Source organism: Phytophthora sojae (assembly GCF_000149755.1).
Source record: "Phytophthora sojae unplaced genomic scaffold PHYSOscaffold_2, whole genome shotgun sequence".
NCBI lineage: Eukaryota > Oomycota > Peronosporomycetes > Peronosporales > Peronosporaceae > Phytophthora > Phytophthora sojae.
This window is the reverse complement of record NW_009258116.1, coordinates 3,995,698-4,022,966: the sequence shown is the minus strand read 5'-3', so window position 1 is coordinate 4,022,966 and position 27,269 is coordinate 3,995,698. Positions and strand designations below refer to the sequence as shown.

At 63.2% G+C, this 27,269-nt stretch overlaps 4 protein-coding genes across 4 annotated transcripts; all 4 read right to left on the bottom strand.

Annotated features, from left to right (window-relative positions):
* Window positions 1–269: 269 nt before the first annotated feature.
* On the bottom strand, window positions 270–1,402 carry PHYSODRAFT_325170 (hypothetical protein; the record flags this gene model as incomplete). Its single annotated transcript, XM_009521010.1, has 4 exons — window positions 270–878; window positions 952–1,095; window positions 1,168–1,232; window positions 1,309–1,402. The coding sequence occupies 4 exons, from the start codon at window positions 1,400–1,402 to the stop codon at window positions 270–272; spliced, it is 912 nt and encodes a 303-aa protein (XP_009519305.1).
* A 176-nt stretch (window positions 1,403–1,578) lies between these two features.
* On the bottom strand, window positions 1,579–7,917 carry PHYSODRAFT_296231 (hypothetical protein; the record flags this gene model as incomplete). Its single annotated transcript, XM_009521009.1, has 2 exons — window positions 1,579–7,418; window positions 7,593–7,917. 2 exons carry the CDS (start codon window positions 7,915–7,917, stop codon window positions 1,579–1,581), a joined length of 6,165 nt encoding a protein of 2,054 aa, XP_009519304.1.
* Window positions 7,918–8,871: 954 nt separating this feature from the next.
* PHYSODRAFT_483645 (hypothetical protein) lies at window positions 8,872–10,977 on the bottom strand (the record flags this gene model as incomplete). Its single annotated transcript, XM_009521008.1, has 3 exons — window positions 8,872–8,989; window positions 10,016–10,156; window positions 10,295–10,977. Coding segments are annotated over 3 exons (942 nt in total), but the record flags the coding sequence as incomplete, so codon positions are not given.
* Window positions 10,978–16,413: 5,436 nt separating this feature from the next.
* On the bottom strand, window positions 16,414–25,431 carry PHYSODRAFT_407228 (hypothetical protein; the record flags this gene model as incomplete). Its single annotated transcript, XM_009521007.1, has 6 exons — window positions 16,414–17,116; window positions 19,901–20,251; window positions 23,366–23,660; window positions 23,751–24,105; window positions 24,502–24,675; window positions 25,273–25,431. Coding segments are annotated over 6 exons (2,037 nt in total), but the record flags the coding sequence as incomplete, so codon positions are not given.
* Window positions 25,432–27,269: the final 1,838 nt, after the last annotated feature.

The window sequence follows — 27,269 nt, the reverse complement described above, 5'->3', positions numbered from 1 at the left end:
AGTGAGAAGTCTCGAAGGATACACACTTTGCTGACGTACCTATCAAGGTGTAGCTATCAAAAGATGGAAATCGGGTGCACTTACTAGGTATGCGGCTGAACCCAATGAAGAGCTTGACGAGTCGTCAATGACGACGTTGCAGGTTGCCTCCCTCCATTATTTCTCGACATGCAGCACTACGGCACCCATCGCGACGCCAGTGAGATGGTTCGCTTCACTATCACGACCTCCACGAATGACGTGGCTTGGAGTCTGTTCGAAGTCATCAACTACTTCTTAACGTATAGCAGTCGCCTCTCCCCCATGAATGGCGCTTTCATCTGTCTCTTTGCTGTCGAGACCTTCGTCCTCTTCTTCTTGGGCAACGCCGACTGCTTCGTCCGTTTCGGCTTTGGCTTCACTTCTTTGACGGGCTCATCGCTGGCTGAGCTTTCTTCTGCGCTTTCCTGCTTTGCTAGTCCTTCTTCTGCCTCCTCAATCCCGACGACGTCGTACATGTGTGTCTCCCAGTGGCGCGCCTTGCTGTCGGCAAATTTCCCGAACCAGGCGTCGTCGCCCATGGACTTCCGCAGTTTAGCGACAGGATCCGCTATTGTTTTCTTGTACTGGAGCGGCAGCGTGCCCCTGCCGACGAACTTGGGCATCTCGTCCGATGCACTTGACTGCAGTACGAACTCCAGCGCTCGCTCGAACTGGTTGCCGTTGGATCCGGTGCGGTTCTCGTCGTACTTGTCGGCGAAGGGCTTGACTTGGCCCTTGGTCTGCCACACGCGGCCTCGCTTGGCAAAGTTGGCGTCGTCAACGAAGTCCACGTCCAGCCGGTTCTCCCTCGACAAGTTCTTGATGCCAGCTTCCGTCCCAGGCGACCGAATGGTGACCTGCAGTACATCAACACCCAACAATGAGCACAAGAAAAATATAATAACATAAATTAAAAAAAAGTCGACGAACCACGGATGGCCATATCGGCCAGTTCAGGTACTTGACCCAGCACTTGACCGCCCACGTGTACGTGTGGTAGGGCGCGACGCGGTCGCTGTCGACGCGAACAACTTCGTTGTAGTCGCTGGGCCAACCGTCGTAAGTGATTGCCACCTGCCCGGGAATGAAAGAGCCCAGCGTTAATAAATAATAGCGAATAATAATAAAGAATACTGGGCTCAGTACCTCGCCCGCCGACGGGACGCTCAGGACACGGGCGACGCTCCACACTCCGTCGAGGTCCATGACGTCTGCATGTTATGTTGTTATTGGTGTCGGTTTGGGGAGTGGAGAAGCAAGGAGAACATTGTGAGATAGACTACGAACCTAGCCAGTCGCCCTCGCTTAGTACGGCGCTGCGTGCGGGCGCGGGCTCATCGTCAGCCGCCGCGCGCTTGAGCGTCTTCCTCTTGGGCGCCATTGTGTTATAGTTCTTTTTAATGATATACTTGTGAATTCCTGAGAACTCGCATACTTCAAGTAACTACGAGAATCAAGTTTATACAGAAATTGTATTTTGATACGCAATTAACATGCAATCAATAGTTACAACTAAACTTCCTAATTTTGAGCGTCTGCGCAAGACTCCATTTATCTTCAGGACGGAGTGAACTTGGAGCCGAGGGTAATCGAGTACCAATTCGGACCATCGTTGTCCTGAACGCAAATGTAGAGTTGAGTCTTGTCAAAGCGCAGGTCGCCCACCGTGCATGTGCCCTCCGCTGCCGTCGGCGCAGTACCGCTGCCAGCGACATTAAGCTTGGCTGTCGACATCGAGACTTTGGTACCGGAGAAGTTGACCGCAGCTCCTTTGAAATTCACTGCAGCCCCTTCGAAGTCCACTTTGTCCGATGAGAAGGTGACTGTGGCTGCCTGAGCAAAGTCCACAGTCGATCCTAAGAATTCCACGGGGGTTGTCGCTGAAAAGTCGACCGCAGCTCCCTTGAAATGTGCACTCCCCGTGAAGTCGGTCGTTCCCGAGATACCAACGGCTCCCTCAAAGTTTGCAGCCCCGGTGAAGTCGGTCGCTCCTGCGAAACTAACTGCAGTTGATGAAGAGAAATCGACTGTACTCCCGTCAAATTTCGCTTTTCCCTTGAAATCCACCGGAGTAGATGATGAGAAGTCTACGCCACTCCCCGTGAAACCTGCTGATCCCGAGAAGCCAACTGCAGTAGATGAAGAGAAACCCACCGAAGTGCCTGTGAAGTCTGCCGCCCCTGCGAAGCCAACTGCAGTTGATGACGAAAAGTCGACTGTACTCCCCTCAAACTTTGCTTTTCCCAAGAAATCAACCAAAGTTGTTGCCGAGAAATCGACGGCAGTTCCAGTGAAGCCGGTGGATCCTGCTATGCCAACCGCGGTAGTCGATGAGAAGTCTACCTTTGTTCCCTCAAACTTCGCATTTCCAGTGAAGTCCGTTGATCCGGAGAAACTGACTGCAGTTGTTGCCGAGAACCCCACATCCGTGCCCTTGAAGTTCAAGTGATCTCCTGAAAAATCGACATTGGAGCCTGAAAAAGTCGCCTGCGCGCCGGAAAAGGTCACTATAGCAGCAGGAACAAGCAGCTTTGGTGTCGATACAGTCAGTGATGTGCCAGTGTGTTCAATTGATGCTTGGTCCTTTCCAAGCGTGAGCTTTCCTTTGAAACTGACATCACCACTAGTAGATGAGACCGACAGCACGGCCCCAGCGCCATTTGTGACCGAGAAGTCGTTAAGTTGAACGGTAAGCGGCCCGCCAGCCACATTCACTCCATCGCTAGTTAACGTCACCGTCCCAGTAGCTCCAATATCCACATTCGTTTTCGACTTGAGACTCACGTACTGGACATTATCCACTGTAAACGATTTCTTCGCTACAGAGAGGAGCGCTGTGCCACTCGGATACTCAACGCGGAATTCTCCGTGTGTGGTATCGCTTGACCCTGCCCCAGGCATCACCGTGACAGAGCCTCCGGTACTAGCAGAGTTTGCGCCAGCGCTCAACTTAATTGACCCGCCGGTGCCCCCAGCCACTCCAGAATCTCCAATTGCGACTTCGAAGTCGCCCGAAGTTCCACCAGTTGCAGATCCCGTAGAGAGCGTCACACTACCGCTGTTTCCTGTCCCAGTACTGTCACCACTTCCAAATTGAAGGTTGCCAGTGTTGAAGTTGACCTTTGCAGCAGCCGATTTTACCACGACCGCTGCACTGCTACCAGCCGAGTTGGTTCCACTTGTGATCCGAACAGCACCGCCTGCAGCGGAGGCGTCACTGCCAGCACCACCGCTGATGGTAACATCTCCTCCTGCATACCCGCCACCTCCAGTCACGGATACAGCACCACCAGTCCCTGTCGCGTGAGAGCTTGCGCCTGCGACTAAAGTGACGCCACCTCCTACGTCCGCGTTTCCACTTCCGACAGAGAGACCAATGCTACCACCGTGGCCACCAGTAGCCGTGGAAGTTGAGAGAGAAATGGCGCCAGAATTTCCACCAGATGAGGCACCTGTAGATAAGGTGAGACCCCCACTGACTTTACCGGTACCAGAGTCTGCTGTTGCAATCACAACATTGCCACTCGTGGCAACTTCCCCAGTACCGCTGAGAATGTTCACATCTCCTCCACGCGTTCCAGTCGCCGACGCAGCTCCAGCGGTAATTGCCACGCTACCCCCAGTGGTCTTTCCAAGCCCACCAATGAGCTGTAATAAGCCTCCTGCTCCAACAGTGTTGGTTCCAGAACTTATGGAGACCCCAGCACCAACCTCAGCTACACCGCTGGAGCCGGAAGCGATAGTAATCTTGCCGGATGTTCCAGTTGAAGCAGTGGCAGTTTTGATATTTACTGCACCGGAGTCGCCCCCACCAGTCGAGGCACCCGACGAAATCGTGACAGCTCCACTTGCGGCGGTTGTCGTCGACACTTCGCTGGACACTATCACATCGCCACTACCACCACTCGTGCTGCCTCCGCTTACAATTTGGATCCGGCCGCCAACTGCCCCAGTGCCTACTCCACCTCGAATGTCGACAGCACCCCCTGTCTTGGTGCCTACACCACCAATAACGCTGAGTTTCCCACCAACGCCGTTGTCGTTTGTACTCTCTCCGCTGATAAGCTTCAATTCGCCACCAGTTGCAGCTTTTCCACTGCCGACTTGCACCAGGATATTTCCTCCGGTACCACCAACCGAGTTTCCAGACAGCACGCTCACAGTCCCTGACGACCCTGTGTTAGTGCTGCCTGTAGTCGCTCCAGACGACAATGTAACTCCACCCGTGCCAGCTGCCGTTGAGCTAGACGACAGTACTTCCACGCTCCCTGTGATAGCGGAAGTACTCCCACCACTCGAGATCCGAACTTTGCCACCGACGTCGGAGCCACCAGCACCACCAGTCAGCTTGGCATCGCCTCCAGCGGTGCCACCTTTGCCTGCGACAATAGCCATCAAGCCTCCTACGCCATCTGTAGTGTCTCCTCCAGCAATGTTCATTGCACCACCATCCGATGTGTCACCAGCACCAACGCTCAAAGTCACCGCGCCCCCGCTACCGCCCGTAGCGGCGGCTGTACCCACAGTAAGACCCCCAGAGCTACCATGGGATGATTTACCTGACAGTAACGACACCGACCCACTCACTTGTCCCGAAGCTGCCACGATCCCGCTACTGATGGCAACGTCGCCACTCGAGCTGCCCGAGTCGCTCCCGCCGCTTGTGACCACAACATCTCCACCTTTTGTTTTGGTTCCCACTCCTCCGACAAGCTGAACCTTTCCACCGACGGTTGTCCCGGTGCCTCCTGTGAGTAGTGTGCGGCCGCCAACGCCTGCCGCGTGCGTACTGCTTCCAGCGTAGAGCTCGAGGTTCCCCGCCGTAGCTGCGTCTCCAGATCCCACTGATAGTGTGACGGAGCCTGCTGCACCGCCGACAGCAGTACTTGTCTTAACGAGAACAGAACCAGAAGCGCCGGAGGTTGTCGTGCCCGTACGAAGCTCTATCGACCCGCTCTTCGAAGTTGTAGTGGGGTCTGCGCTTCTAATCAACACGTCTCCACTCGGAAGAGCGGTTCCGGTCCCGCTGACAAGCTCAACTCGACCACCGGCAGTCGCAGTTCCATCTCCACCGCTGATCAAAACATCACCACCAGTCTTCCCAAGGCCACCAGTAAGCGTGACTTTACCGCCAATGCTTGTGTTGCCGGTCGCACCACCAGCGCTAACCTCGACATTGCCACCAGTATTTGCGTCACCTGATCCCACGGACAAAGTAATTGAACCGCCAGATCCACCAACAGCAGTGGATGTAGCAAGCTTCACGCTGCCAGTGGGTCCGCCTTGCGAGGTTCCAGAAGACAGCGTCACCGAGCCGCTTCCTTTTGCCGTGCCAGCATTGCCACTCGCAATTGTAACATCCCCGCTTAAGGCCCCGGTACCGGACCCACTCGTCAGTATCAAGTTTCCTCCTTTAGTGGAAGCCCCCGAACCGGCGACAATAGCGACGTTGCCACCGGTGGCCTTCCCAGTTCCTCCTGTGATCGTAACAGCCCCACCTGTACTTGCTGTAGCTGTGTTAGTACCACCTTGTAAGCTTAAAGCCCCTGCGATTCCAGTGTCGGTGGAGCCTACTGTGACGGAGATTGATCCTCCACTTCCACCGACGGCATCTGACGTCGAAAGCGTCAAGTCGCCCGACTTGCCAGCAGTTGATTTTCCAGAGGAAAGCGAGAGCGAGCCGCTAGCTTTTGACGACCCGCTCGTCAAGCTCACACTCCCACCGACTGTACCGTCACCAACGCCTCCTGTAATGTTTACATCTCCTCCTAATAGTTTCCCGTGCCCTCCAGTCACCGAGATTGCTCCGCCTATACCAGCAGCATTAGTGGAACTGCCGCTGGTTAGTTTAATCGAACCAGCATCAGCGACGTCGCCTTCTCCGACACTTAGGAAAATGGACCCTGCTTTGCCTTTGACAGCGTCTGTAGTCTCCAGCCAAACAGCACCACTATTACCACCGCTGGTAGCTCCAGTGTACAGGGCAATGTCCCCGCTGTCGTGATTGGCCCCAGCGTCACCTGTTGAAACCAACACGTTGCCGCTGGCGGCATCATCGCCCGTGCCACTAGCAACGCGAACAGTACCGCCAACTGGGGTATCAGTGGCAGTAGCCACACCTGGTGTGGTTCCACCGGTAATAGATATCTCACCACCAAACAACGGACCTGACCCTCCCTTCACAACGACACTTCCACCAGTACCACCAGCATTAGTACTTGGTCCAGCATTCAGCGTTAGCGTTCCACCGGTAGAAGTTTCTGCAGCGCCTAAACTCACAGTCACTGCTCCAGAAATCCCGCCTTTGGTGTTTGAGGTAAGAATGGAGATACTTCCTGTATCCCCTCCTACCGAACTACCAGTAGACAGTGTGATTGAACCGCTTGCCTTCGCAGAATTCGTAGATGCACTAGTGATGGAAACGGAGCCAGTTGCCCCACTATCACTAGCACCGCTGGAGATATCAACGTTTCCACCAGCTTTAGAGCCACCTTTTCCTGCTGTTAGTGTCAATCCACCTCCTGCACCATCACCCAAGCCGCCACTTAAGAGTAGTTCGCCGCCCGTGCCACTAATGGCTCCGTTTTCACCAGCAGCAATGGTAACATCGCCGGCATCCGTGTCTTCCGTCTTGCCTACCTTGAACAAGATCGATCCTGCGTTGCCATCTAGAGCATCTCCAGTTTCAAATGATATGTCTCCAGAATTGCCACCGTTGGTAGCACCAGTCACGAATCCTAAAGGGCCACTGTCGTGGTTAATACCAGCGTCACCCGTTGACACAAGTGCGTAGCCACTGCTCGCTCCACTTCCAGATCCACTTTGAAGTCGGACATTTCCTCCAATATCCGATTTCCCGGTTCCAGCAGTCAACTCAACGTGGCCTCCTTGGCTTGTTCCTGATCCACCTTGTACAAGAACACGACCTCCCATACCTCCATCATTTGTACTTTTTCCTCCGATAAGCTGAACCTCTCCACTCTCCGAGTCGCTAGCGGTGCCAGCGGAGATAACAACGCTACCGCTGACCCCATTTGTAGCATCAGCTGTGGAAATGTATACCCCGCCGGAATAGTCTCCACTTGAAATACCAGATGACAACGTCAAGGAGCCACTTCTTTTGCTCTGACCTGACGCTCCTGTTGCCAAGATGATGTTGCCACTACTGACCGAGGTGCCACTCCCACTTGTAATTTGAACCTTGCCTCCAGTAGTATCATCCGCTGAACCACCACTGATGGAAACGTTACCGCCAGACTTCTTGCCGTATCCTGCTTGGAAGTCGAGAACTCCCCCTACTCCATTGTCTGGCGTTGAATCTCCAGCTCGAAGCTTGATGTCACCTCCGTCTATTCCATCACCGGACCCAGAACTTAGACTAATCTGGCCTCCATTTCCTCCCGTCGCACCAGCCGTTGTTAGCGTGATAGCCCCCGAACTCCCCTTGTTTGCAATACCAGTGGAGATAGTTAGAGATCCACTATCTGCAAGCCCGGAAGCTGAAGTAGATACTCCAATATTTCCGCTCATTTTAGCCACGGTCCCGCCGCTGATAATGCTGATGGAACCACCGGTAGTTTGAACTGAATCCCCGCCGTTGATCTTGACGTTTCCACCCGCCTGATTAGCGCCACCGCCTTTCATGATAATATCGCCACCAGGGCCTGTCAGTTGATTGGCCCCTGCTGTCACCAGTACTGACCCGCTCGTTTTGTCCGTTCCGCTAGTGCCAACTGTCAGGTTGATTGAGCCGCTTTTCCCATTCAGGGATGCGCCAGAAATGATGCTAGTGTCCCCACTTTGGACATTTTTTGATGCACCACTCGCCACTGTTACCGAGCCACTAGCGAAGTTATCCAATGCATCAGCAGCCGTAAGCGCAACCGACCCACTCATGCCAGCACTGCTACTTCCACTTGACAGCAGCAGCTTGCCCCCTGAACCAGCGCTACCAGACCCTCCAGATATGGTAGCATCACCTCCACTTGCAGATCCATCACCTCCAGCAACAGAAACTCGCCCACCAACACCTATCCCAACAGAATTGCTATCAAGAGCGTTGCTATCTCCACTTCGCAAGAGCACATGGCCACCGGCAATCGAATTGCCCGACCCCACCAACAATTTGATGTCGCCCGCTGCGCCCTTCGTCGCGCCCGACGTCACGATGTTGACCGCCCCGGAGTTGCCGCCCAGAGACACACCGGTCGACAACGAGATGGACCCACTGGCCTGGGCGCCGCCCGTAGACAACGAAATCCGGCCGCTCGTCAGAGCTGTGCCGGACTCCAAGCTCGAGATCAGCACGTCTCCGCTCGCCACGTTCGTGCCGCCGCCACTTTGAACCGCTACATCACCACCTGCAGTCGAGGTTCCTGCGCCTCCGCTTACTTTGACAACGCCGCCCGTTTGGCCCTTTCCGCCGGAGACCTCCACCTTTCCGCCCACACCCGACGACGTGCTTGACGACGTGCCAGCAGACAGCGTGATCGCGCCGCTGGCTGCCTTGCCTCCGGCTCCCACGCGCATCGTGATATCACCGCCCTTGCCACTCGCGGAGCCATCCGACGTCGCCACCAACACAGAGCCAGAGTCTCCACTGCTTGCGATGCCGCTCGAGACCGTCACGCTGCCGCTCGTCTGAGCAGAGCCCGAACCCGCCGTGGACACCACCACATCGCCGCTCGTCGCCGTGGTCCCATTGCCGCTGGTAATGCGCACGCTGCCACCAAGTGACGAATCGCCCACACCGCCTGTCAACGTCAAGTCGCCACCTGTCGCGGTACCAGCTCCGCCGCGAACTGCCACCACGCCTCCCTTGCCGCTCACAGCCCTGCTTTGACCGCCGTCCACGCTCACGGAGCCTCCTGTAGCCGCGTCGCCCGAGCCCACGCTCAGAGAGATCGACCCGCTTGCGCCGCCCGTCGAAGCACCCGTCGAGACCGACACCGATCCGGAGCTACCACCGCTCGACGCGCCCGACGACAGCCGCACCGCACCGCTCGTGCTCGTCAGCGCCGTTCCCGATGCCGCGCTCGACACGGCCACATCACCGCTCGTCGCACTGTCCCCGCTGCCGCTAGAGATCAGGACGCTGCCGCCAAGGACCGACGTACCAGATCCCGCGGACAGCTGCACGTTGCCGCCCGTAGCGGTGCCGTTGCCACCCTGCACCGACACTCGCCCGCCGACGCCCTGCTGGTTCACGCTCGTGCCGCCACCGATCTGCACGTCGCCTCCGACGGCAGCGTCTCCCGAGCCCACACGCACGATGATCGACCCGCTGGCACCGCCGTTCGTGCCGCTACTCGCCTTCGACGTCAAAAGCGACACGCTGCCGGAGTTACCGCCCAGCGACTCGCCGCTCGAGACCGTCACGGACCCGCTCACCTTGCCCGTGCCGGACTTGGCGCTAGCCATGGACACAGACCCACTGTTCGCACTCGCTCCGGAACCGCTCGAGATCACCACGCTGCCGCCCACGTCCGCTGAACCGACACCGCCGTTGATGTCCACCTCGCCGCCGGTCTTCACACCCGTTCCACCTAGCAGCACCACACGTCCGCCAGCGCTCACGCCGTTGCTGTCCGCCACGTTGCTGTCGCCGCTGCGCACAAGCACGTTGCCGCCCGCGTTTGAGTCGCCCGACCCCACCAGCAAGTCGATGTCCCCGGACGCACCCTTCGTCGCGCCCGACGTCACGATGTTGACCGCCCCGGAGTTGCCGCCCAGAGACACACCGGTCGACAACGAGATGGACCCACTGGCCTGGGCACCGCCCGTAGACAACGAAATCCGGCCGCTCGTCAGAGCTGTGCCGGACTCCAAGCTCGAGATCAGCACGTCTCCGCTCGCCACATTCGTGCCGCCGCCACTTTGAACCGCTACATCACCACCTGCAGTCGAGGTTCCTGCGCCTCCGCTTACTTTGACAACGCCGCCCGTTTGGCCCTTTCCGCCGGAGACCTCCACCTTTCCGCCCACACCCGACGACGTGCTTGACGACGTGCCAGCAGACAGCGTGATCGCGCCGCTGGCTGCCTTGCCTCCGGCTCCCACGCGCATCGTGATATCACCGCCCTTGCCACTCGCGGAGCCATCCGACGTCGCCACCAACACAGAGCCAGAGTCTCCACTGCTTGCGATGCCGCTCGAGACCGTCACGCTGCCGCTCGTCTGAGCAGAGCCCGAACCCGCCGTGGACACCACCACATCGCCGCTCGTCGCCGTGGTCCCATTGCCGCTGGTAATGCGCACGCTGCCACCAAGTGACGAATCGCCCACACCGCCTGTCAACGTCAAGTCGCCACCTGTCGCGGTACCAGCTCCGCCGCGAACTGCCACCACGCCTCCCTTGCCGCTCACAGCCCTGCTTTGACCGCCGTCCACGCTCACGGAGCCTCCTGTAGCCGCGTCGCCCGAGCCCACGCTCAGAGAGATCGACCCGCTTGCGCCGCCCGTCGAAGCACCCGTCGAGACCGACACCGATCCGGAGCTACCACCGCTCGACGCGCCCGACGACAGCCGCACCGACCCGCTCGTGCTCGTCAGCGCCGTTCCCGATGCCGCGCTCGACACGGCCACATCACCGCTCGTCGCACTGCCCCCGCTGCCGCTAGAGATCAGGACGCTGCCGCCAAGGACCGACGTACCAGATCCCGCGGACAGCTGCACGTTGCCGCCCGTAGCGGTGCCGTTGCCACCCTGCACCGACACTCGCCCGCCGACGCCCTGCTGGTTCACGCTCGTGCCGCCACCGATCTGCACGTCGCCTCCGACGGCAGCGTCTCCCGAGCCCACACGCACGATGATCGACCCGCTGGCACCGCCGTTCGTGCCGCCACTCGCCTTCGACGTCAAAAGCGACACGCTGCCGGAGTTACCGCCCAGCGACTCGCCGCTCGAGACCGTCACGGACCCGCTCACTTTGCCCGTGCCGGACTTGGCGCTAGCCATGGACACAGACCCACTGTTCGCACTCGCTCCGGAACCGCTCGAGATCACCACGCTGCCGCCCACGTCCGCTGAACCGACACCGCCGTTGATGTCCACCTCGCCGCCGGTCTTCACACCCGTTCCACCTAGCAGCACCACACGTCCGCCAGCGCTCACGCCGTTGCTGTCCGCCACGTTGCTGTCGCCGCTGCGCACAAGCACGTTGCCGCCCGCGTTTGAGTCGCCCGACCCCACCAGCAAGTCGATGTCCCCGGACGCACCCTTCGTCGCGCCCGACGTCACGATGTTGACCGCCCCGGAGTTGCCGCCCAGAGACACACCGGTCGACAACGAGATGGACCCACTGGCCTGGGCGCCGCCCGTAGACAACGAAATCCGGCCGCTCGTCAGAGCCGTGCCGGACTCCAAGCTCGAGATCAGCACGTCTCCGCTCGCCACGTTCGTGCCGCCGCCACTTTGAACCGCTACATCACCACCTGCAGTCGAGGTTCCTGCGCCTCCGCTTACTTTGACAACGCCGCCCGTTTGGCCCTTTCCGCCGGAGACCTCCACCTTTCCGCCCACACCCGACGACGTGCTTGACGACGTGCCAGCAGACAGCGTGATCGCGCCGCTGGCTGCCTTGCCTCCGGCTCCCACGCGCATCGTGATATCACCGCCCTTGCCACTCGCAGAGCCATCCGACGTCGCCACCAACACAGAGCCAGAGTCTCCACTGCTTGCGATGCCGCTCGAGACCGTCACGCTGCCGCTCGTCTGAGCAGAGCCCGAACCCGCCGTGGACACCACCACATCGCCACTCGTCGCCGTGGTCCCATTGCCGCTGGTAATGCGCACGCTGCCACCAAGTGACGAATCGCCCACACCGCCTGTCAACGTCAAGTCGCCACCTGTCGCGGTACCAGCTCCGCCGCGAACTGCCACCACGCCTCCCTTGCCGCTCACAGCCCTGCTTTGACCGCCGTCCACGCTCACGGAGCCTCCTGTAGCCGCGTCGCCCGAGCCCACGCTCAGAGAGATCGACCCGCTTGCGCCGCCCGTCGAAGCACCCGTCGAGACCGACACCGATCCGGAGCTACCACCGCTCGACGCGCCCGACGACAGCCGCACCGACCCGCTCGTGCTCGTCAGCGCCGTTCCCGATGCCGCGCTCGACACGGCCACATCACCGCTCGTCGCACTGTCCCCGCTGCCGCTAGAGATCAGGACGCTGCCGCCAAGGACCGACGTACCAGATCCCGCGGACAGCTGCACGTTGCCGCCCGTAGCGGTGCCGTTGCCACCCTGCACCGACACTCGCCCACCAACACCCTGCTGGTTCACGCTCGTGCCGCCACCGATCTGCACGTCGCCTCCGACGGCAGCGTCTCCCGAGCCCACACGCACGATGATCGACCCGCTGGCACCGCCGTTCGTGCCGCCACTCGCCTTCGACGTCAAAAGCGACACGCTGCCGGAGTTACCGCCCAGCGACTCGCCGCTCGAGACCGTCACGGACCCGCTCACTTTGCCCGTGCCGGACTTGGCGCTAGCCATGGACACAGACCCACTGTTCGCACTCGCTCCGGAACCGCTCGAGATCACCACGCTGCCGCCCACGTCCGCTGAACCGACACCGCCGTTGATGTCCACCTCGCCGCCGGTCTTCACACCCGTTCCACCTAGCAGCACCACACGTCCGCCAGCGCTCACGCCGTTGCTGTCCGCCACGTTGCTGTCGCCGCTGCGCACAAGCACGTTGCCGCCCGCGTTTGAGTCGCCCGACCCCACCAGCAAGTCGATGTCCCCGGACGCACCCTTCGTCGCGCCCGACGTCACGATGTTGACCGCCCCGGAGTTGCCGCCCAGAGACACACCGGTCGACAACGAGATGGACCCACTGGCCTGGGCGCCGCCCGTAGACAACGAAATCCGGCCGCTCGTCAGAGCCGTGCCGGACTCCAAGCTCGAGATCAGCACGTCTCCGCTCGCCACGTTCGTGCCGCCGCCACTTTGAACGGCCACACCACCGCCAATTGTAGAGCTGCCACTACCGCCTGCAACCGAAATGGCCCCGCCTTGTTTGCTTGACCCAGCTTTCAGACTAATGGCTCCTCCTGTCCCGGTAGTATTGGTAGAAGTACCTGCCACAACGTTGATACCTCCGCCCGTATCAGCGTCGCCACTCCCAATGCGGATCTCGACGGAGCCGCCTTTTCCGCCCGTTGCATCCGATGTCGAAATCGATACCGCTCCCGAGTTACCTGCTTTCGACACGCCCGACGAGAGCACCACATTGCCGCTAGCATGAGTCGCACCCGAGGCAGCGCTAGAGATGCTTACATCGCCGCTTGAAGCGTCGGTGCCGCTGCCACTAGCAATAAGCACGCTTCCGCCGATACTAGTCGATCCGGACCCGCCATTCAGCGCCACATTGCCTCCCCTTGTAGTACCCGTTCCGCCTGTCAAACTGACCAGGCCTCCCGCGCCGGCACTGCTATCTCCGCCGCGCACACCGACCGACCCACTATCAATGGCATCGCCACTGCCAACGGACACGAGGATCGAGCCGCCCTTACCGCTCCTAGCACCCGAAGTCAAGATGGAGATTCCGCCCGATGAACCGCTCTTCGAAATGCCACTTGACATCATCACGCTGCCGCTCGTCTGAGCAGAGCCCGAACCCGCCGTGGACACCACCACATCGCCGCTCGTCGCCGTGGTCCCATTGCCACTGGTAATGCGCACGCTGCCACCAAGTGACGAATCGCCCACACCGCCTGTCAACGTCAAGTCGCCACCTGTCGCGGTACCAGCTCCGCCGCGAACTGCCACCACGCCTCCCTTGCCGCTCACAGCCCTGCTTTGACCGCCGTCCACGCTCACGGAGCCTCCTGTAGCCGCGTCGCCCGAGCCCACGCTCAGAGAGATCGACCCGCTTGCGCCGCCCGTCGAAGCACCCGTCGAGACCGACACCGATCCGGAGCTACCACCGCTCGACGCGCCCGACGACAGCCGCACCGACCCGCTCGTGCTCGTCAGCGCCGTTCCCGATGCCGCGCTCGACACGGCCACATCACCGCTCGTCGCACTGCCCCCGCTGCCGCTAGAGATCAGGACGCTGCCGCCAAGGACCGACGTACCAGATCCCGCGGACAGCTGCACGTTGCCGCCCGTAGCGGTGCCGTTGCCACCCTGCACCGACACTCGCCCGCCGACGCCCTGCTGGTTCACGCTCGTGCCGCCACCGATCTGCACGTCGCCTCCGACGGCAGCGTCTCCCGAGCCCACACGCACGATGATCGACCCGCTGGCACCGCCGTTCGTGCCGCCACTCGCCTTCGACGTCAAAAGCGACACGCTGCCGGAGTTACCGCCCAGCGACTCGCCGCTCGAGACCGTCACGGACCCGCTCACTTTGCCCGTGCCGGACTTGGCGCTAGCCATGGACACAGACCCACTGTTCGCACTCGCTCCGGAACCGCTCGAGATCACCACGCTGCCGCCCACGTCTGCTGAACCGACACCGCCGTTGATGTCCACCTCGCCGCCGGTCTTCACACCCGTTCCACCTAGCAGCACCACACGTCCGCCAGCGCTCACGCCGTTGCTGTCCGCCACGTTGCTGTCGCCGCTGCGCACAAGCACGTTGCCGCCCGCGTTCGAGTCGCCCGACCCCACCAGCAAGTCGATGTCGCCCGCTGCGCCCTTCGTCGCGCCCGACGTCACGATGTTGACCGCCCCGGAGTTGCCGCCCAGAGACACACCGGTCGACAACGAGATGGACCCACTGGCCTGGGCGCCGCCCGTAGACAACGAAATCCGGCCGCTCGTCAGAGCCGTGCCGGACTCCAAGCTCGAGATCAGCACGTCTCCGCTCGCCACATTCGTGCCGCCGCCACTTTGAACCGCTACATCACCACCTGCAGTCGAGGTTCCTGCGCCTCCGCTTACTTTGACAACGCCGCCCGTTTGGCCCTTTCCGCCGGAGACCTCCACCTTTCCGCCCACACCCGACGACGTGCTTGACGACGTGCCAGCAGACAGCGTGATCGCGCCGCTGGCTGCCTTGCCTCCGGCTCCCACGCGCATCGTGATATCACCGCCCTTGCCACTCGCGGAGCCATCCGACGTCGCCACCAACACAGAGCCAGAGTCTCCACTGCTTGCGATGCCGCTCGAGACCGTCACGCTGCCGCTCGTCTGAGCAGAGCCCGAACCCGCCGTGGACACCACCACATCGCCGCTCGTCGCCGTGGTCCCATTGCCACTGGTAATGCGCACGCTGCCACCAAGTGACGAATCGCCCACACCGCCTGTCAACGTCAAGTCGCCACCTGTCGCGGTACCAGCTCCGCCGCGAACTGCCACCACGCCTCCCTTGCCGCTCACAGCCCTGCTTTGACCGCCGTCCACGCTCACGGAGCCTCCTGTAGCCGCGTCGCCCGAGCCCACGCTCAGAGAGATCGACCCGCTTGCGCCGCCCGTCGAAGCACCCGTCGAGACCGACACCGATCCGGAGCTACCACCGCTCGACGCGCCCGACGACAGCCGCACCGACCCGCTCGTGCTCGTCAGCGCCGTTCCCGATGCCGCGCTCGACACGGCCACATCACCGCTCGTCGCACTGTCCCCGCTGCCGCTAGAGATCAGGACGCTGCCGCCAAGGACCGACGTACCAGATCCCGCGGACAGCTGCACGTTGCCGCCCGTAGCGGTGCCGTTGCCACCCTGCACCGACACTCGCCCACCGACGCCCTGCTGGTTCACGCTCGTGCCGCCACCGATCTGCACGTCGCCTCCGACGGCAGCGTCTCCCGAGCCCACACGCACGATGATCGACCCGCTGGCACCGCCGTTCGTGCCGCCACTCGCCTTCGACGTCAAAAGCGACACGCTGCCGGAGTTACCGCCCAGCGACTCGCCGCTCGAGACCGTCACGGACCCGCTCACTTTGCCCGTGCCGGACTTGGCGCTAGCCATGGACACAGACCCACTGTTCGCACTCGCTCCGGAACCGCTCGAGATCACCACGCTGCCGCCCACGTCCGCTGAACCGACACCGCCGTTGATGTCCACCTCGCCGCCGGTCTTCACACCCGTTCCACCTAGCAGCACCACACGTCCGCCAGCGCTCACGCCGTTGCTGTCCGCCACGTTGCTGTCGCCGCTGCGCACAAGCACGTTGCCGCCCGCGTTTGAGTCGCCCGACCCCACCAGCAAGTCGATGTCCCCGGACGCACCCTTCGTCGCGCCCGACGTCACGATGTTGACCGCCCCGGAGTTGCCGCCCAGAGACACACCGGTCGACAACGAGATGGACCCACTGGCCTGGGCGCCGCCCGTAGACAACGAAATCCGGCCGCTCGTCGGAGCTGTGCCGGACTCCAAGCTCGAGATCAGCACGTCTCCGCTCGCCACGTTCGTGCCGCCGCCACTTTGAACGGCCACACCACCGCCAATTGTAGAGCTGCCACTACCGCCTGCAACCGAAATGGCCCCGCCTTGTTTGCTTGACCCAGCTTTCAGACTAATGGCTCCTCCTGTCCCGGTAGTATTGGTAGAAGTACCTGCCACAACGTTGATACCTCCGCCCGTATCAGCGTCGCCACTCCCAATGCGGATCTCGACGGAGCCGCCTTTTCCGCCCGTTGCATCCGATGTCGAAATCGATACCGCTCCCGAGTTACCTGCTTTCGACACGCCCGACGAGAGCACCACATTGCCGCTAGCATGAGTCGCACCCGAGGCAGCGCTAGAGATGCTTACATCGCCGCTTGAAGCGTCGGTGCCGCTGCCACTAGCAATAAGCACGCTTCCGCCGATACTGGCCGATCCGGACCCGCCATTCAGCGCCAAATTGCCTCCCCTTGTAATACCCGTTCCGCCTGTCAAACTGACCAGGCCTCCCGCGCCGGCACTGCTATCTCCGCCGCGCACACTGACCGACCCACTATCAATGGCATCGCCACTGCCAACGGACACGAGGATCGAGCCGCCCTTACCGCTCGTAGCACCCGAAGTCAAGATGGAGACTCCGCCCGATGGACCGCTCTTCGAAATGCCACTTGACATCGTCACGCTGCCGCTCGTCTGAGCAGGGCCCGAACCCGCCGTGGACACCACCACATCGCCACTCGTCGCCGTGGTCCCATTGCCGCTGGTAATGCGCACGCTGCCACCAAGTGACGAATCGCCCACACCGCCTGTCAACGTCAAGTCGCCACCTGTCGCGGTACCAGCTCCGCCGCGAACTGCCACCACGCCTCCCTTGCCGCTCACAGCCCTGCTTTGACCGCCGTCCACGCTCACGGAGCCTCCTGTAGCCGCGTCGCCCGAGCCCACGCTCAGAGAGATCGACCCGCTTGCGCCGCCCGTCGAAGCACCCGTCGAGACCGACACCGATCCGGAGCTACCACCGCTCGACGCGCCCGACGACAGCCGCACCGCACCGCTCGTGCTCGTCAGCGCCGTTCCCGATGCCGCGCTCGACACGGCCACATCACCGCTCGTCGCACTGTCCCCGCTGCCGCTAGAGATCAGGACGCTGCCGCCAAGGACCGACGTACCAGATCCCGCGGACAGCTGCACGTTGCCGCCCGTAGCGGTGCCGTTGCCACCCTGCACCGACACTCGCCCACCGACGCCCTGCTGGTTCACGCTCGTGCCGCCACCGATCTGCACGTCGCCTCCGACGGCAGCGTCTCCCGAGCCCACACGCACGATGATCGACCCGCTGGCACCGCCGTTCGTGCCGCCACTCGCCTTCGACGTCAAAAGCGACACGCTGCCGGAGTTACCGCCCAGCGACTCGCCGCTCGAGACCGTCACGGACCCGCTCACCTTGCCCGTGCCGGACTTGGCGCTAGCCATGGACACAGACCCACTGTTCGCACTCGCTCCGGAACCGCTCGAAATCACCACGCTGCCGCCCACGTCCGCTGAACCGACACCGCCGTTGATGTCCACCTCGCCGCCGGTCTTCACACCCGTTCCACCTAGCAGCACCACACGTCCGCCAGCGCTCACGCCGTTGCTGTCCGCCACGTTGCTGTCGCCGCTGCGCACAAGCACGTTGCCGCCCGCGTTTGAGTCGCCCGACCCCACCAGCAAGTCGATGTCCCCGGACGCACCCTTCGTCGCGCCCGACGTCACGATGTTGACCGCCCCGGAGTTGCCGCCCAGAGACACACCGGTCGACAACGAGATGGACCCACTGGCCTGGGCGCCGCCCGTAGACAACGAAATCCGGCCGCTCGTCAGAGCCGTGCCGGACTCCAAGCTCGAGATCAGCACGTCTCCGCTCGCCACATTCGTGCCGCCGCCACTTTGAACCGCTACATCACCACCTGCAGTCGAGGTTCCTGCGCCTCCGCTTACTTTGACAACGCCGCCCGTTTGGCCCTTTCCGCCGGAGACCTCCACCTTTCCGCCCACACCCGACGACGTGCTTGACGACGTGCCAGCAGACAGCGTGATCGCGCCGCTGGCTGCCTTGCCTCCGGCTCCCACGCGCATCGTGATATCACCGCCCTTGCCACTCGCGGAGCCATCCGACGTCGCCACCAACACAGAGCCAGAGTCTCCACCGCTTGCGATGCCGCTCGAGACCGTCACGCTGCCGCTCGTCTGAGCAGAGCCCGAACCCGCCGTGGACACCACCACATCGCCGCTCGTCGCCGTGGTCCCATTGCCGCTGGTAATGCGCACGCTGCCACCAAGTGACGAATCGCCCACACCGCCTGTCAACGTCAAGTCGCCACCTGTCGCGGTACCAGCTCCGCCGCGAACTGCCACCACGCCTCCCTTGCCGCTCACAGCCCTGCTTTGACCGCCGTCCACGCTCACGGAGCCTCCTGTAGCCGCGTCGCCCGAGCCCACGCTCAGAGAGATCGACCCGCTTGCGCCGCCCGTCGAAGCACCCGTCGAGACCGACACCGATCCGGAGCTACCACCGCTCGACGCGCCCGACGACAGCCGCACCGCACCGCTCGTGCTCGTCAGCGCCGTTCCCGATGCCGCGCTCGACACGGCCACATCACCGCTCGTCGCACTGTCCCCGCTGCCGCTAGAGATCAGGACGCTGCCGCCAAGGACCGACGTACCAGATCCCGCGGACAGCTGCACGTTGCCGCCCGTAGCGGTGCCGTTGCCACCCTGCACCGACACTCGCCCACCGACGCCCTGCTGGTTCACGCTCGTGCCGCCACCGATCTGCACGTCGCCTCCGACGGCAGCGTCTCCCGAGCCCACACGCACGATGATCGACCCGCTGGCACCGCCGTTCGTGCCGCCACTCGCCTTCGACGTCAAAAGCGACACGCTGCCGGAGTTACCGCCCAGCGACTCGCCGCTCGAGACCGTCACGGACCCGCTCACCTTGCCCGTGCCGGACTTGGCGCTAGCCATGGACACAGACCCACTGTTCGCACTCGCTCCGGAACCGCTCGAGATCACCACGCTGCCGCCCACGTCTGCTGAACCGACACCGCCGTTGATGTCCACCTCGCCGCCGGTCTTCACACCCGTTCCACCTAGCAGCACCACACGTCCGCCAGCGCTCACGCCGTTGCTGTCCGCCACGTTGCTGTCGCCGCTGCGCACAAGCACGTTGCCGCCCGCGTTTGAGTCGCCCGACCCCACCAGCAAGTCGATGTCCCCGGACGCACCCTTCGTCGCGCCCGACGTCACGATGTTGACCGCCCCGGAGTTGCCGCCCAGAGACACACCGGTCGACAACGAGATGGACCCACTGGCCTGGGCACCGCCCGTAGACAACGAAATCCGGCCGCTCGTCAGAGCCGTGCCGGACTCCAAGCTCGAGATCAGCACGTCTCCGCTCGCCACGTTCGTGCCGCCGCCACTTTGAACGGCCACACCACCGCCAATTGTAGAGCTGCCACTACCGCCTGCAACCGAAATGGCCCCGCCTTGTTTGCTTGACCCAGCTTTCAGACTAATGGCTCCTCCTGTCCCGGTAGTATTGGTAGAAGTACCTGCCACAACGTTGATACCTCCGCCCGTATCAGCGTCGCCACTCCCAATGCGGATCTCGACGGAGCCGCCTTTTCCGCCCGTTGCATCCGATGTCGAAATCGATACCGCTCCCGAGTTACCTGCTTTCGACACGCCCGACGAGAGCACCACATTGCCGCTAGCATGAGTCGCACCCGAGGCAGCGCTAGAGATGCTTACATCGCCGCTTGAAGCGTCGGTGCCGCTGCCACTAGCAATAAGCACGCTTCCGCCGATACTAGTCGATCCGGACCCGCCATTCAGCGCCAAATTGCCTCCCCTTGTAATACCCGTTCCGCCTGTCAAACTGACCAGGCCTCCCGCGCCGGCACTGCTATCTCCGCCGCGCACACTGACCGACCCACTATCAATGGCATCGCCACTGCCAACGGACACGAGGATCGAGCCGCCCTTACCGCTCGTAGCACCCGAAGTCAAGATGGAGACTCCGCCCGATGGACCGCTCTTCGAAATGCCACTTGACATCGTCACGCTGCCGCTCGTCTGAGCAGGGCCCGAACCCGCCGTGGACACCACCACATCGCCGCTCGTCGCCGTGGTCCCATTGCCACTGGTAATGCGCACGCTGCCACCAAGTGACGAATCGCCCACACCGCCTGTCAACGTCAAGTCGCCACCTGTCGCGGTACCAGCTCCGCCGCGAACTGCCACCACGCCTCCCTTGCCGCTCACAGCCCTGCTTTGACCGCCGTCCACGCTCACGGAGCCTCCTGTAGCCGCGTCGCCCGAGCCCACGCTCAGAGAGATCGACCCGCTTGCGCCGCCCGTCGAAGCACCCGTCGAGACCGACACCGATCCGGAGCTACCACCGCTCGACGCGCCCGACGACAGCCGCACCGCACCGCTCGTGCTCGTCAGCGCCGTTCCCGATGCCGCGCTCGACACGGCCACATCACCGCTCGTCGCACTGTCCCCGCTGCCGCTAGAGATCAGGACGCTGCCGCCAAGGACCGACGTACCAGATCCCGCGGACAGCTGCACGTTGCCGCCCGTAGCGGTGCCGTTGCCACCCTGCACCGACACTCGCCCGCCGACGCCCTGCTGGTTCACGCTCGTGCCGCCACCGATCTGCACGTCGCCTCCGACGGCAGCGTCTCCCGAGCCCACACGCACGATGATCGACCCGCTGGCACCGCCGTTCGTGCCGCCACTCGCCTTCGACGTCAAAAGCGACACGCTGCCGGAGTTACCGCCCAGCGACTCGCCGCTCGAGACCGTCACGGACCCGCTCACTTTGCCCGTGCCGGACTTGGCGCTAGCCATGGACACAGACCCACTGTTCGCACTCGCTCCGGAACCGCTCGAGATCACCACGCTGCCGCCCACGTCCGCTGAACCGACACCGCCGTTGATGTCCACCTCGCCGCCGGTCTTCACACCCGTTCCACCTAGCAGCACCACACGTCCGCCAGCGCTCACGCCGTTGCTGTCCGCCACGTTGCTGTCGCCGCTGCGCACAAGCACGTTGCCGCCCGCGTTTGAGTCGCCCGACCCCACCAGCAAGTCGATGTCCCCGGACGCACCCTTCGTCGCGCCCGACGTCACGATGTTGACCGCCCCGGAGTTGCCGCCCAGAGACACACCGGTCGACAACGAGATGGACCCACTGGCCTGGGCGCCGCCCGTAGACAACGAAATCCGGCCGCTCGTCAGAGCCGTGCCGGACTCCAAGCTCGAGATCAGCACGTCTCCGCTCGCCACATTCGTGCCGCCGCCACTTTGAACCGCTACATCACCACCTGCAGTCGAGGTTCCTGCGCCTCCGCTTACTTTGACAACGCCGCCCGTTTGGCCCTTTCCGCCGGAGACCTCCACCTTTCCGCCCACACCCGACGACGTGCTTGACGACGTGCCAGCAGACAGCGTGATCGCGCCGCTGGCTGCCTTGCCTCCGGCTCCCACGCGCATCGTGATATCACCGCCCTTGCCACTCGCAGAGCCATCCGACGTCGCCACCAACACAGAGCCAGAGTCTCCACTGCTTGCGATGCCGCTTGACATCGTCACGCTGCCGCTCGTCTGAGCAGAGCCCGAACCCGCCGTGGACACCACCACATCGCCGCTCGTCGCCGTGGTCCCATTGCCGCTGGTAATGCGCACGCTGCCACCAAGTGACGAATCGCCCACACCGCCTGTCAACGTCAAGTCGCCACCTGTCGCGGTACCAGCTCCGCCGCGAACTGCCACCACGCCTCCCTTGCCGCTCACAGCCCTGCTTTGACCGCCGTCCACGCTCACGGAGCCTCCTGTAGCCGCGTCGCCCGAGCCCACGCTCAGAGAGATCGACCCGCTTGCGCCGCCCGTCGAAGCACCCGTCGAGACCGACACCGATCCGGAGCTACCACCGCTCGACGCGCCCGACGACAGCCGCACCGCACCGCTCGTGCTCGTCAGCGCCGTTCCCGATGCCGCGCTCGACACGGCCACATCACCGCTCGTCGCACTGTCCCCGCTGCCGCTAGAGATCAGGACGCTGCCGCCAAGGACCGACGTACCAGATCCCGCGGACAGCTGCACGTTGCCGCCCGTAGCGGTGCCGTTGCCACCCTGCACCGACACTCGCCCGCCGACGCCCTGCTGGTTCACGCTCGTGCCGCCACCGATCTGCACGTCGCCTCCGACGGCAGCGTCTCCCGAGCCCACACGCACGATGATCGACCCGCTGGCACCGCCGTTCGTGCCGCCACTCGCCTTCGACGTCAAAAGCGACACGCTGCCGGAGTTACCGCCCAGCGACTCGCCGCTCGAGACCGTCACGGACCCGCTCACTTTGCCCGTGCCGGACTTGGCGCTAGCCATGGACACAGACCCACTGTTCGCACTCGCTCCGGAACCGCTCGAGATCACCACGCTGCCGCCCACGTCCGCTGAACCGACACCGCCGTTGATGTCCACCTCGCCGCCGGTCTTCACACCCGTTCCACCTAGCAGCACCACACGTCCGCCAGCGCTCACGCCGTTGCTGTCCGCCACGTTGCTGTCGCCGCTGCGCACAAGCACGTTGCCGCCCGCGTTTGAGTCGCCCGACCCCACCAGCAAGTCGATGTCCCCGGACGCACCCTTCGTCGCGCCCGACGTCACGATGTTGACCGCCCCGGAGTTGCCGCCCAGAGACACACCGGTCGACAACGAGATGGACCCACTGGCCTGGGCGCCGCCCGTAGACAACGAAATCCGGCCGCTCGTCAGAGCCGTGCCGGACTCCAAGCTCGAGATCAGCACGTCTCCGCTCGCCACGTTCGTGCCGCCGCCACTTTGAACCGCTACATCACCACCTGCAGTCGAGGTTCCTGCGCCTCCGCTTACTTTGACAACGCCGCCCGTTTGGCCCTTTCCGCCGGAGACCTCCACCTTTCCGCCCACACCCGACGACGTGCTTGACGACGTGCCAGCAGACAGCGTGATCGCGCCGCTGGCTGCCTTGCCTCCGGCTCCCACGCGCATCGTGATATCACCGCCCTTGCCACTCGCGGAGCCATCCGACGTCGCCACCAACACAGAGCCAGAGTCTCCACCGCTTGCGATGCCGCTCGAGACCGTCACGCTGCCGCTCGTCTGAGCAGAGCCCGAACCCGCCGTGGACACCACCACATCGCCGCTCGTCGCCGTGGTCCCATTGCCGCTGGTAATGCGCACGCTGCCACCAAGTGACGAATCGCCCACACCGCCTGTCAACGTCAAGTCGCCACCTGTCGCGGTACCAGCTCCGCCGCGAACTGCCACCACGCCTCCCTTGCCGCTCACAGCCCTGCTTTGACCGCCGTCCACGCTCACGGAGCCTCCTGTAGCCGCGTCGCCCGAGCCCACGCTCAGAGAGATCGACCCGCTTGCGCCGCCCGTCGAAGCACCCGTCGAGACCGACACCGATCCGGAGCTACCACCGCTCGACGCGCCCGACGACAGCCGCACCGCACCGCTCGTGCTCGTCAGCGCCGTTCCCGATGCCGCGCTCGACACGGCCACATCACCGCTCGTCGCACTGTCCCCGCTGCCGCTAGAGATCAGGACGCTGCCGCCAAGGACCGACGTACCAGATCCCGCGGACAGCTGCACGTTGCCGCCCGTAGCGGTGCCGTTGCCACCCTGCACCGACACTCGCCCACCGACGCCCTGCTGGTTCACGCTCGTGCCGCCACCGATCTGCACGTCGCCTCCGACGGCAGCGTCTCCCGAGCCCACACGCACGATGATCGACCCGCTGGCACCGCCGTTCGTGCCGCCACTCGCCTTCGACGTCAAAAGCGACACGCTGCCGGAGTTACCGCCCAGCGACTCGCCGCTCGAGACCGTCACGGACCCGCTCACTTTGCCCGTGCCGGACTTGGCGCTAGCCATGGACACAGACCCACTGTTCGCACTCGCTCCGGAACCGCTCGAGATCACCACGCTGCCGCCCACGTCCGCTGAACCGACACCGCCGTTGATGTCCACCTCGCCGCCGGTCTTCACACCCGTTCCACCTAGCAGCACCACACGTCCGCCAGCGCTCACGCCGTTGCTGTCCGCCACGTTGCTGTCGCCGCTGCGCACAAGCACGTTGCCGCCCGCGTTTGAGTCGCCCGACCCCACCAGCAAGTCGATGTCCCCGGACGCACCCTTCGTCGCGCCCGACGTCACGATGTTGACCGCCCCGGAGTTGCCGCCCAGAGACACACCGGTCGACAACGAGATGGACCCACTGGCCTGGGCGCCGCCCGTAGACAACGAAATCCGGCCGCTCGTCAGAGCCGTGCCGGACTCCAAGCTCGAGATCAGCACGTCTCCGCTCGCCACGTTCGTGCCGCCGCCACTTTGAACCGCTACATCACCACCTGCAGTCGAGGTTCCTGCGCCTCCGCTTACTTTGACAACGCCGCCCGTTTGGCCCTTTCCGCCGGAGACCTCCACCTTTCCGCCCACACCCGACGACGTGCTTGACGACGTGCCAGCAGACAGCGTGATCGCGCCGCTGGCTGCCTTGCCTCCGGCTCCCACGCGCATCGTGATATCACCGCCCTTGCCACTCGCAGAGCCATCCGACGTCGCTACCAACACAGAGCCAGAGTCTCCACTGCTTGCGATGCCGCTCGAGACCGTCACGCTGCCGCTCGTCTGAGCAGAGCCCGAACCCGCCGTGGACACCACCACATCGCCGCTCGTCGCCGTGGTCCCATTGCCGCTGGTAATACGCACGCTGCCACCAAGTGACGAATCGCCCACACCGCCTGTCAACGTCAAGTCGCCACCTGTCGCGGTACCAGCTCCGCCGCGAACTGCCACCACGCCTCCCTTGCCGCTCACAGCCCTGCTTTGACCGCCGTCCACGCTCACGGAGCCTCCTGTAGCCGCGTCGCCCGAGCCCACGCTCAGAGAGATCGACCCGCTTGCGCCGCCCGTCGAAGCACCCGTCGAGACCGACACCGATCCGGAGCTACCACCGCTCGACGCGCCCGACGACAGCCGCACCGACCCGCTCGTGCTCGTCAGCGCCGTTCCCGATGCCGCGCTCGACACGGCCACATCACCGCTCGTCGCACTGCCCCCGCTGCCGCTAGAGATCAGGACGCTGCCGCCAAGGACCGACGTACCAGATCCCGCGGACAGCTGCACGTTGCCGCCCGTAGCGGTGCCGTTGCCACCCTGCACCGACACTCGCCCGCCGACGCCCTGCTGGTTCACGCTCGTGCCGCCACCGATCTGCACGTCGCCTCCGACGGCAGCGTCTCCCGAGCCCACACGCACGATGATCGACCCGCTGGCACCGCCGTTCGTGCCGCCACTCGCCTTCGACGTCAAAAGCGACACGCTGCCGGAGTTACCGCCCAGCGACTCGCCGCTCGAGACCGTCACGGACCCGCTCACTTTGCCCGTGCCGGACTTGGCGCTAGCCATGGACACAGACCCACTGTTCGCACTCGCTCCGGAACCGCTCGAGATCACCACGCTGCCGCCCACGTCCGCTGAACCGACACCGCCGTTGATGTCCACCTCGCCGCCGGTCTTCACACCCGTTCCACCTAGCAGCACCACACGTCCGCCAGCGCTCACGCCGTTGCTGTCCGCCACGTTGCTGTCGCCGCTGCGCACAAGCACGTTGCCGCCCGCGTTTGAGTCGCCCGACCCCACCAGCAAGTCGATGTCCCCGGACGCACCCTTCGTCGCGCCCGACGTCACGATGTTGACCGCCCCGGAGTTGCCGCCCAGAGACACACCGGTCGACAACGAGATGGACCCACTGGCCTGGGCACCGCCCGTAGACAACGAAATCCGGCCGCTCGTCAGAGCCGTGCCGGACTCCAAGCTCGAGATCAGCACGTCTCCGCTCGCCACGTTCGTGCCGCCGCCACTTTGAACGGCCACACCACCGCCAATTGTAGAGCTGCCACTACCGCCTGCAACCGAAATGGCCCCGCCTTGTTTGCTTGACCCAGCTTTCAGACTAATGGCTCCTCCTGTCCCGGTAGTATTGGTAGAAGTACCTGCCACAACGTTGATACCTCCGCCCGTATCAGCGTCGCCACTCCCAATGCGGATCTCGACGGAGCCGCCTTTTCCGCCCGTTGCATCCGATGTCGAAATCGATACCGCTCCCGAGTTACCTGCTTTCGACACGCCCGACGAGAGCACCACATTGCCGCTAGCATGAGTCGCACCCGAGGCAGCGCTAGAGATGCTTACATCGCCGCTTGAAGCGTCGGTGCCGCTGCCACTAGCAATAAGCACGCTTCCGCCGATACTAGTCGATCCGGACCCGCCATTCAGCGCCAAATTGCCTCCCCTTGTAATACCCGTTCCGCCTGTCAAACTGACCAGGCCTCCCGCGCCGGCACTGCTATCTCCGCCGCGCACACTGACCGACCCACTATCAATGGCATCGCCACTGCCAACGGACACGAGGATCGAGCCGCCCTTACCGCTCGTAGCACCCGAAGTCAAGATGGAGACTCCGCCCGATGGACCGCTCTTCGAAATGCCACTTGACATCGTCACGCTGCCGCTCGTCTGAGCAGGGCCCGAACCCGCCGTGGACACCACCACATCGCCGCTCGTCGCCGTGGTCCCATTGCCACTGGTAATGCGCACGCTGCCACCAAGTGACGAATCGCCAACACCACCTGTCAACGTCAAGTCGCCACCTGTCGCGGTACCAGCTCCGCCGCGAACTGCCACCACGCCTCCCTTGCCGCTCACAGCCCTGCTTTGACCGCCGTCCACGCTCACGGAGCCTCCTGTAGCCGCGTCGCCCGAGCCCACGCTCAGAGAGATCGACCCGCTTGCGCCGCCCGTCGAAGCACCCG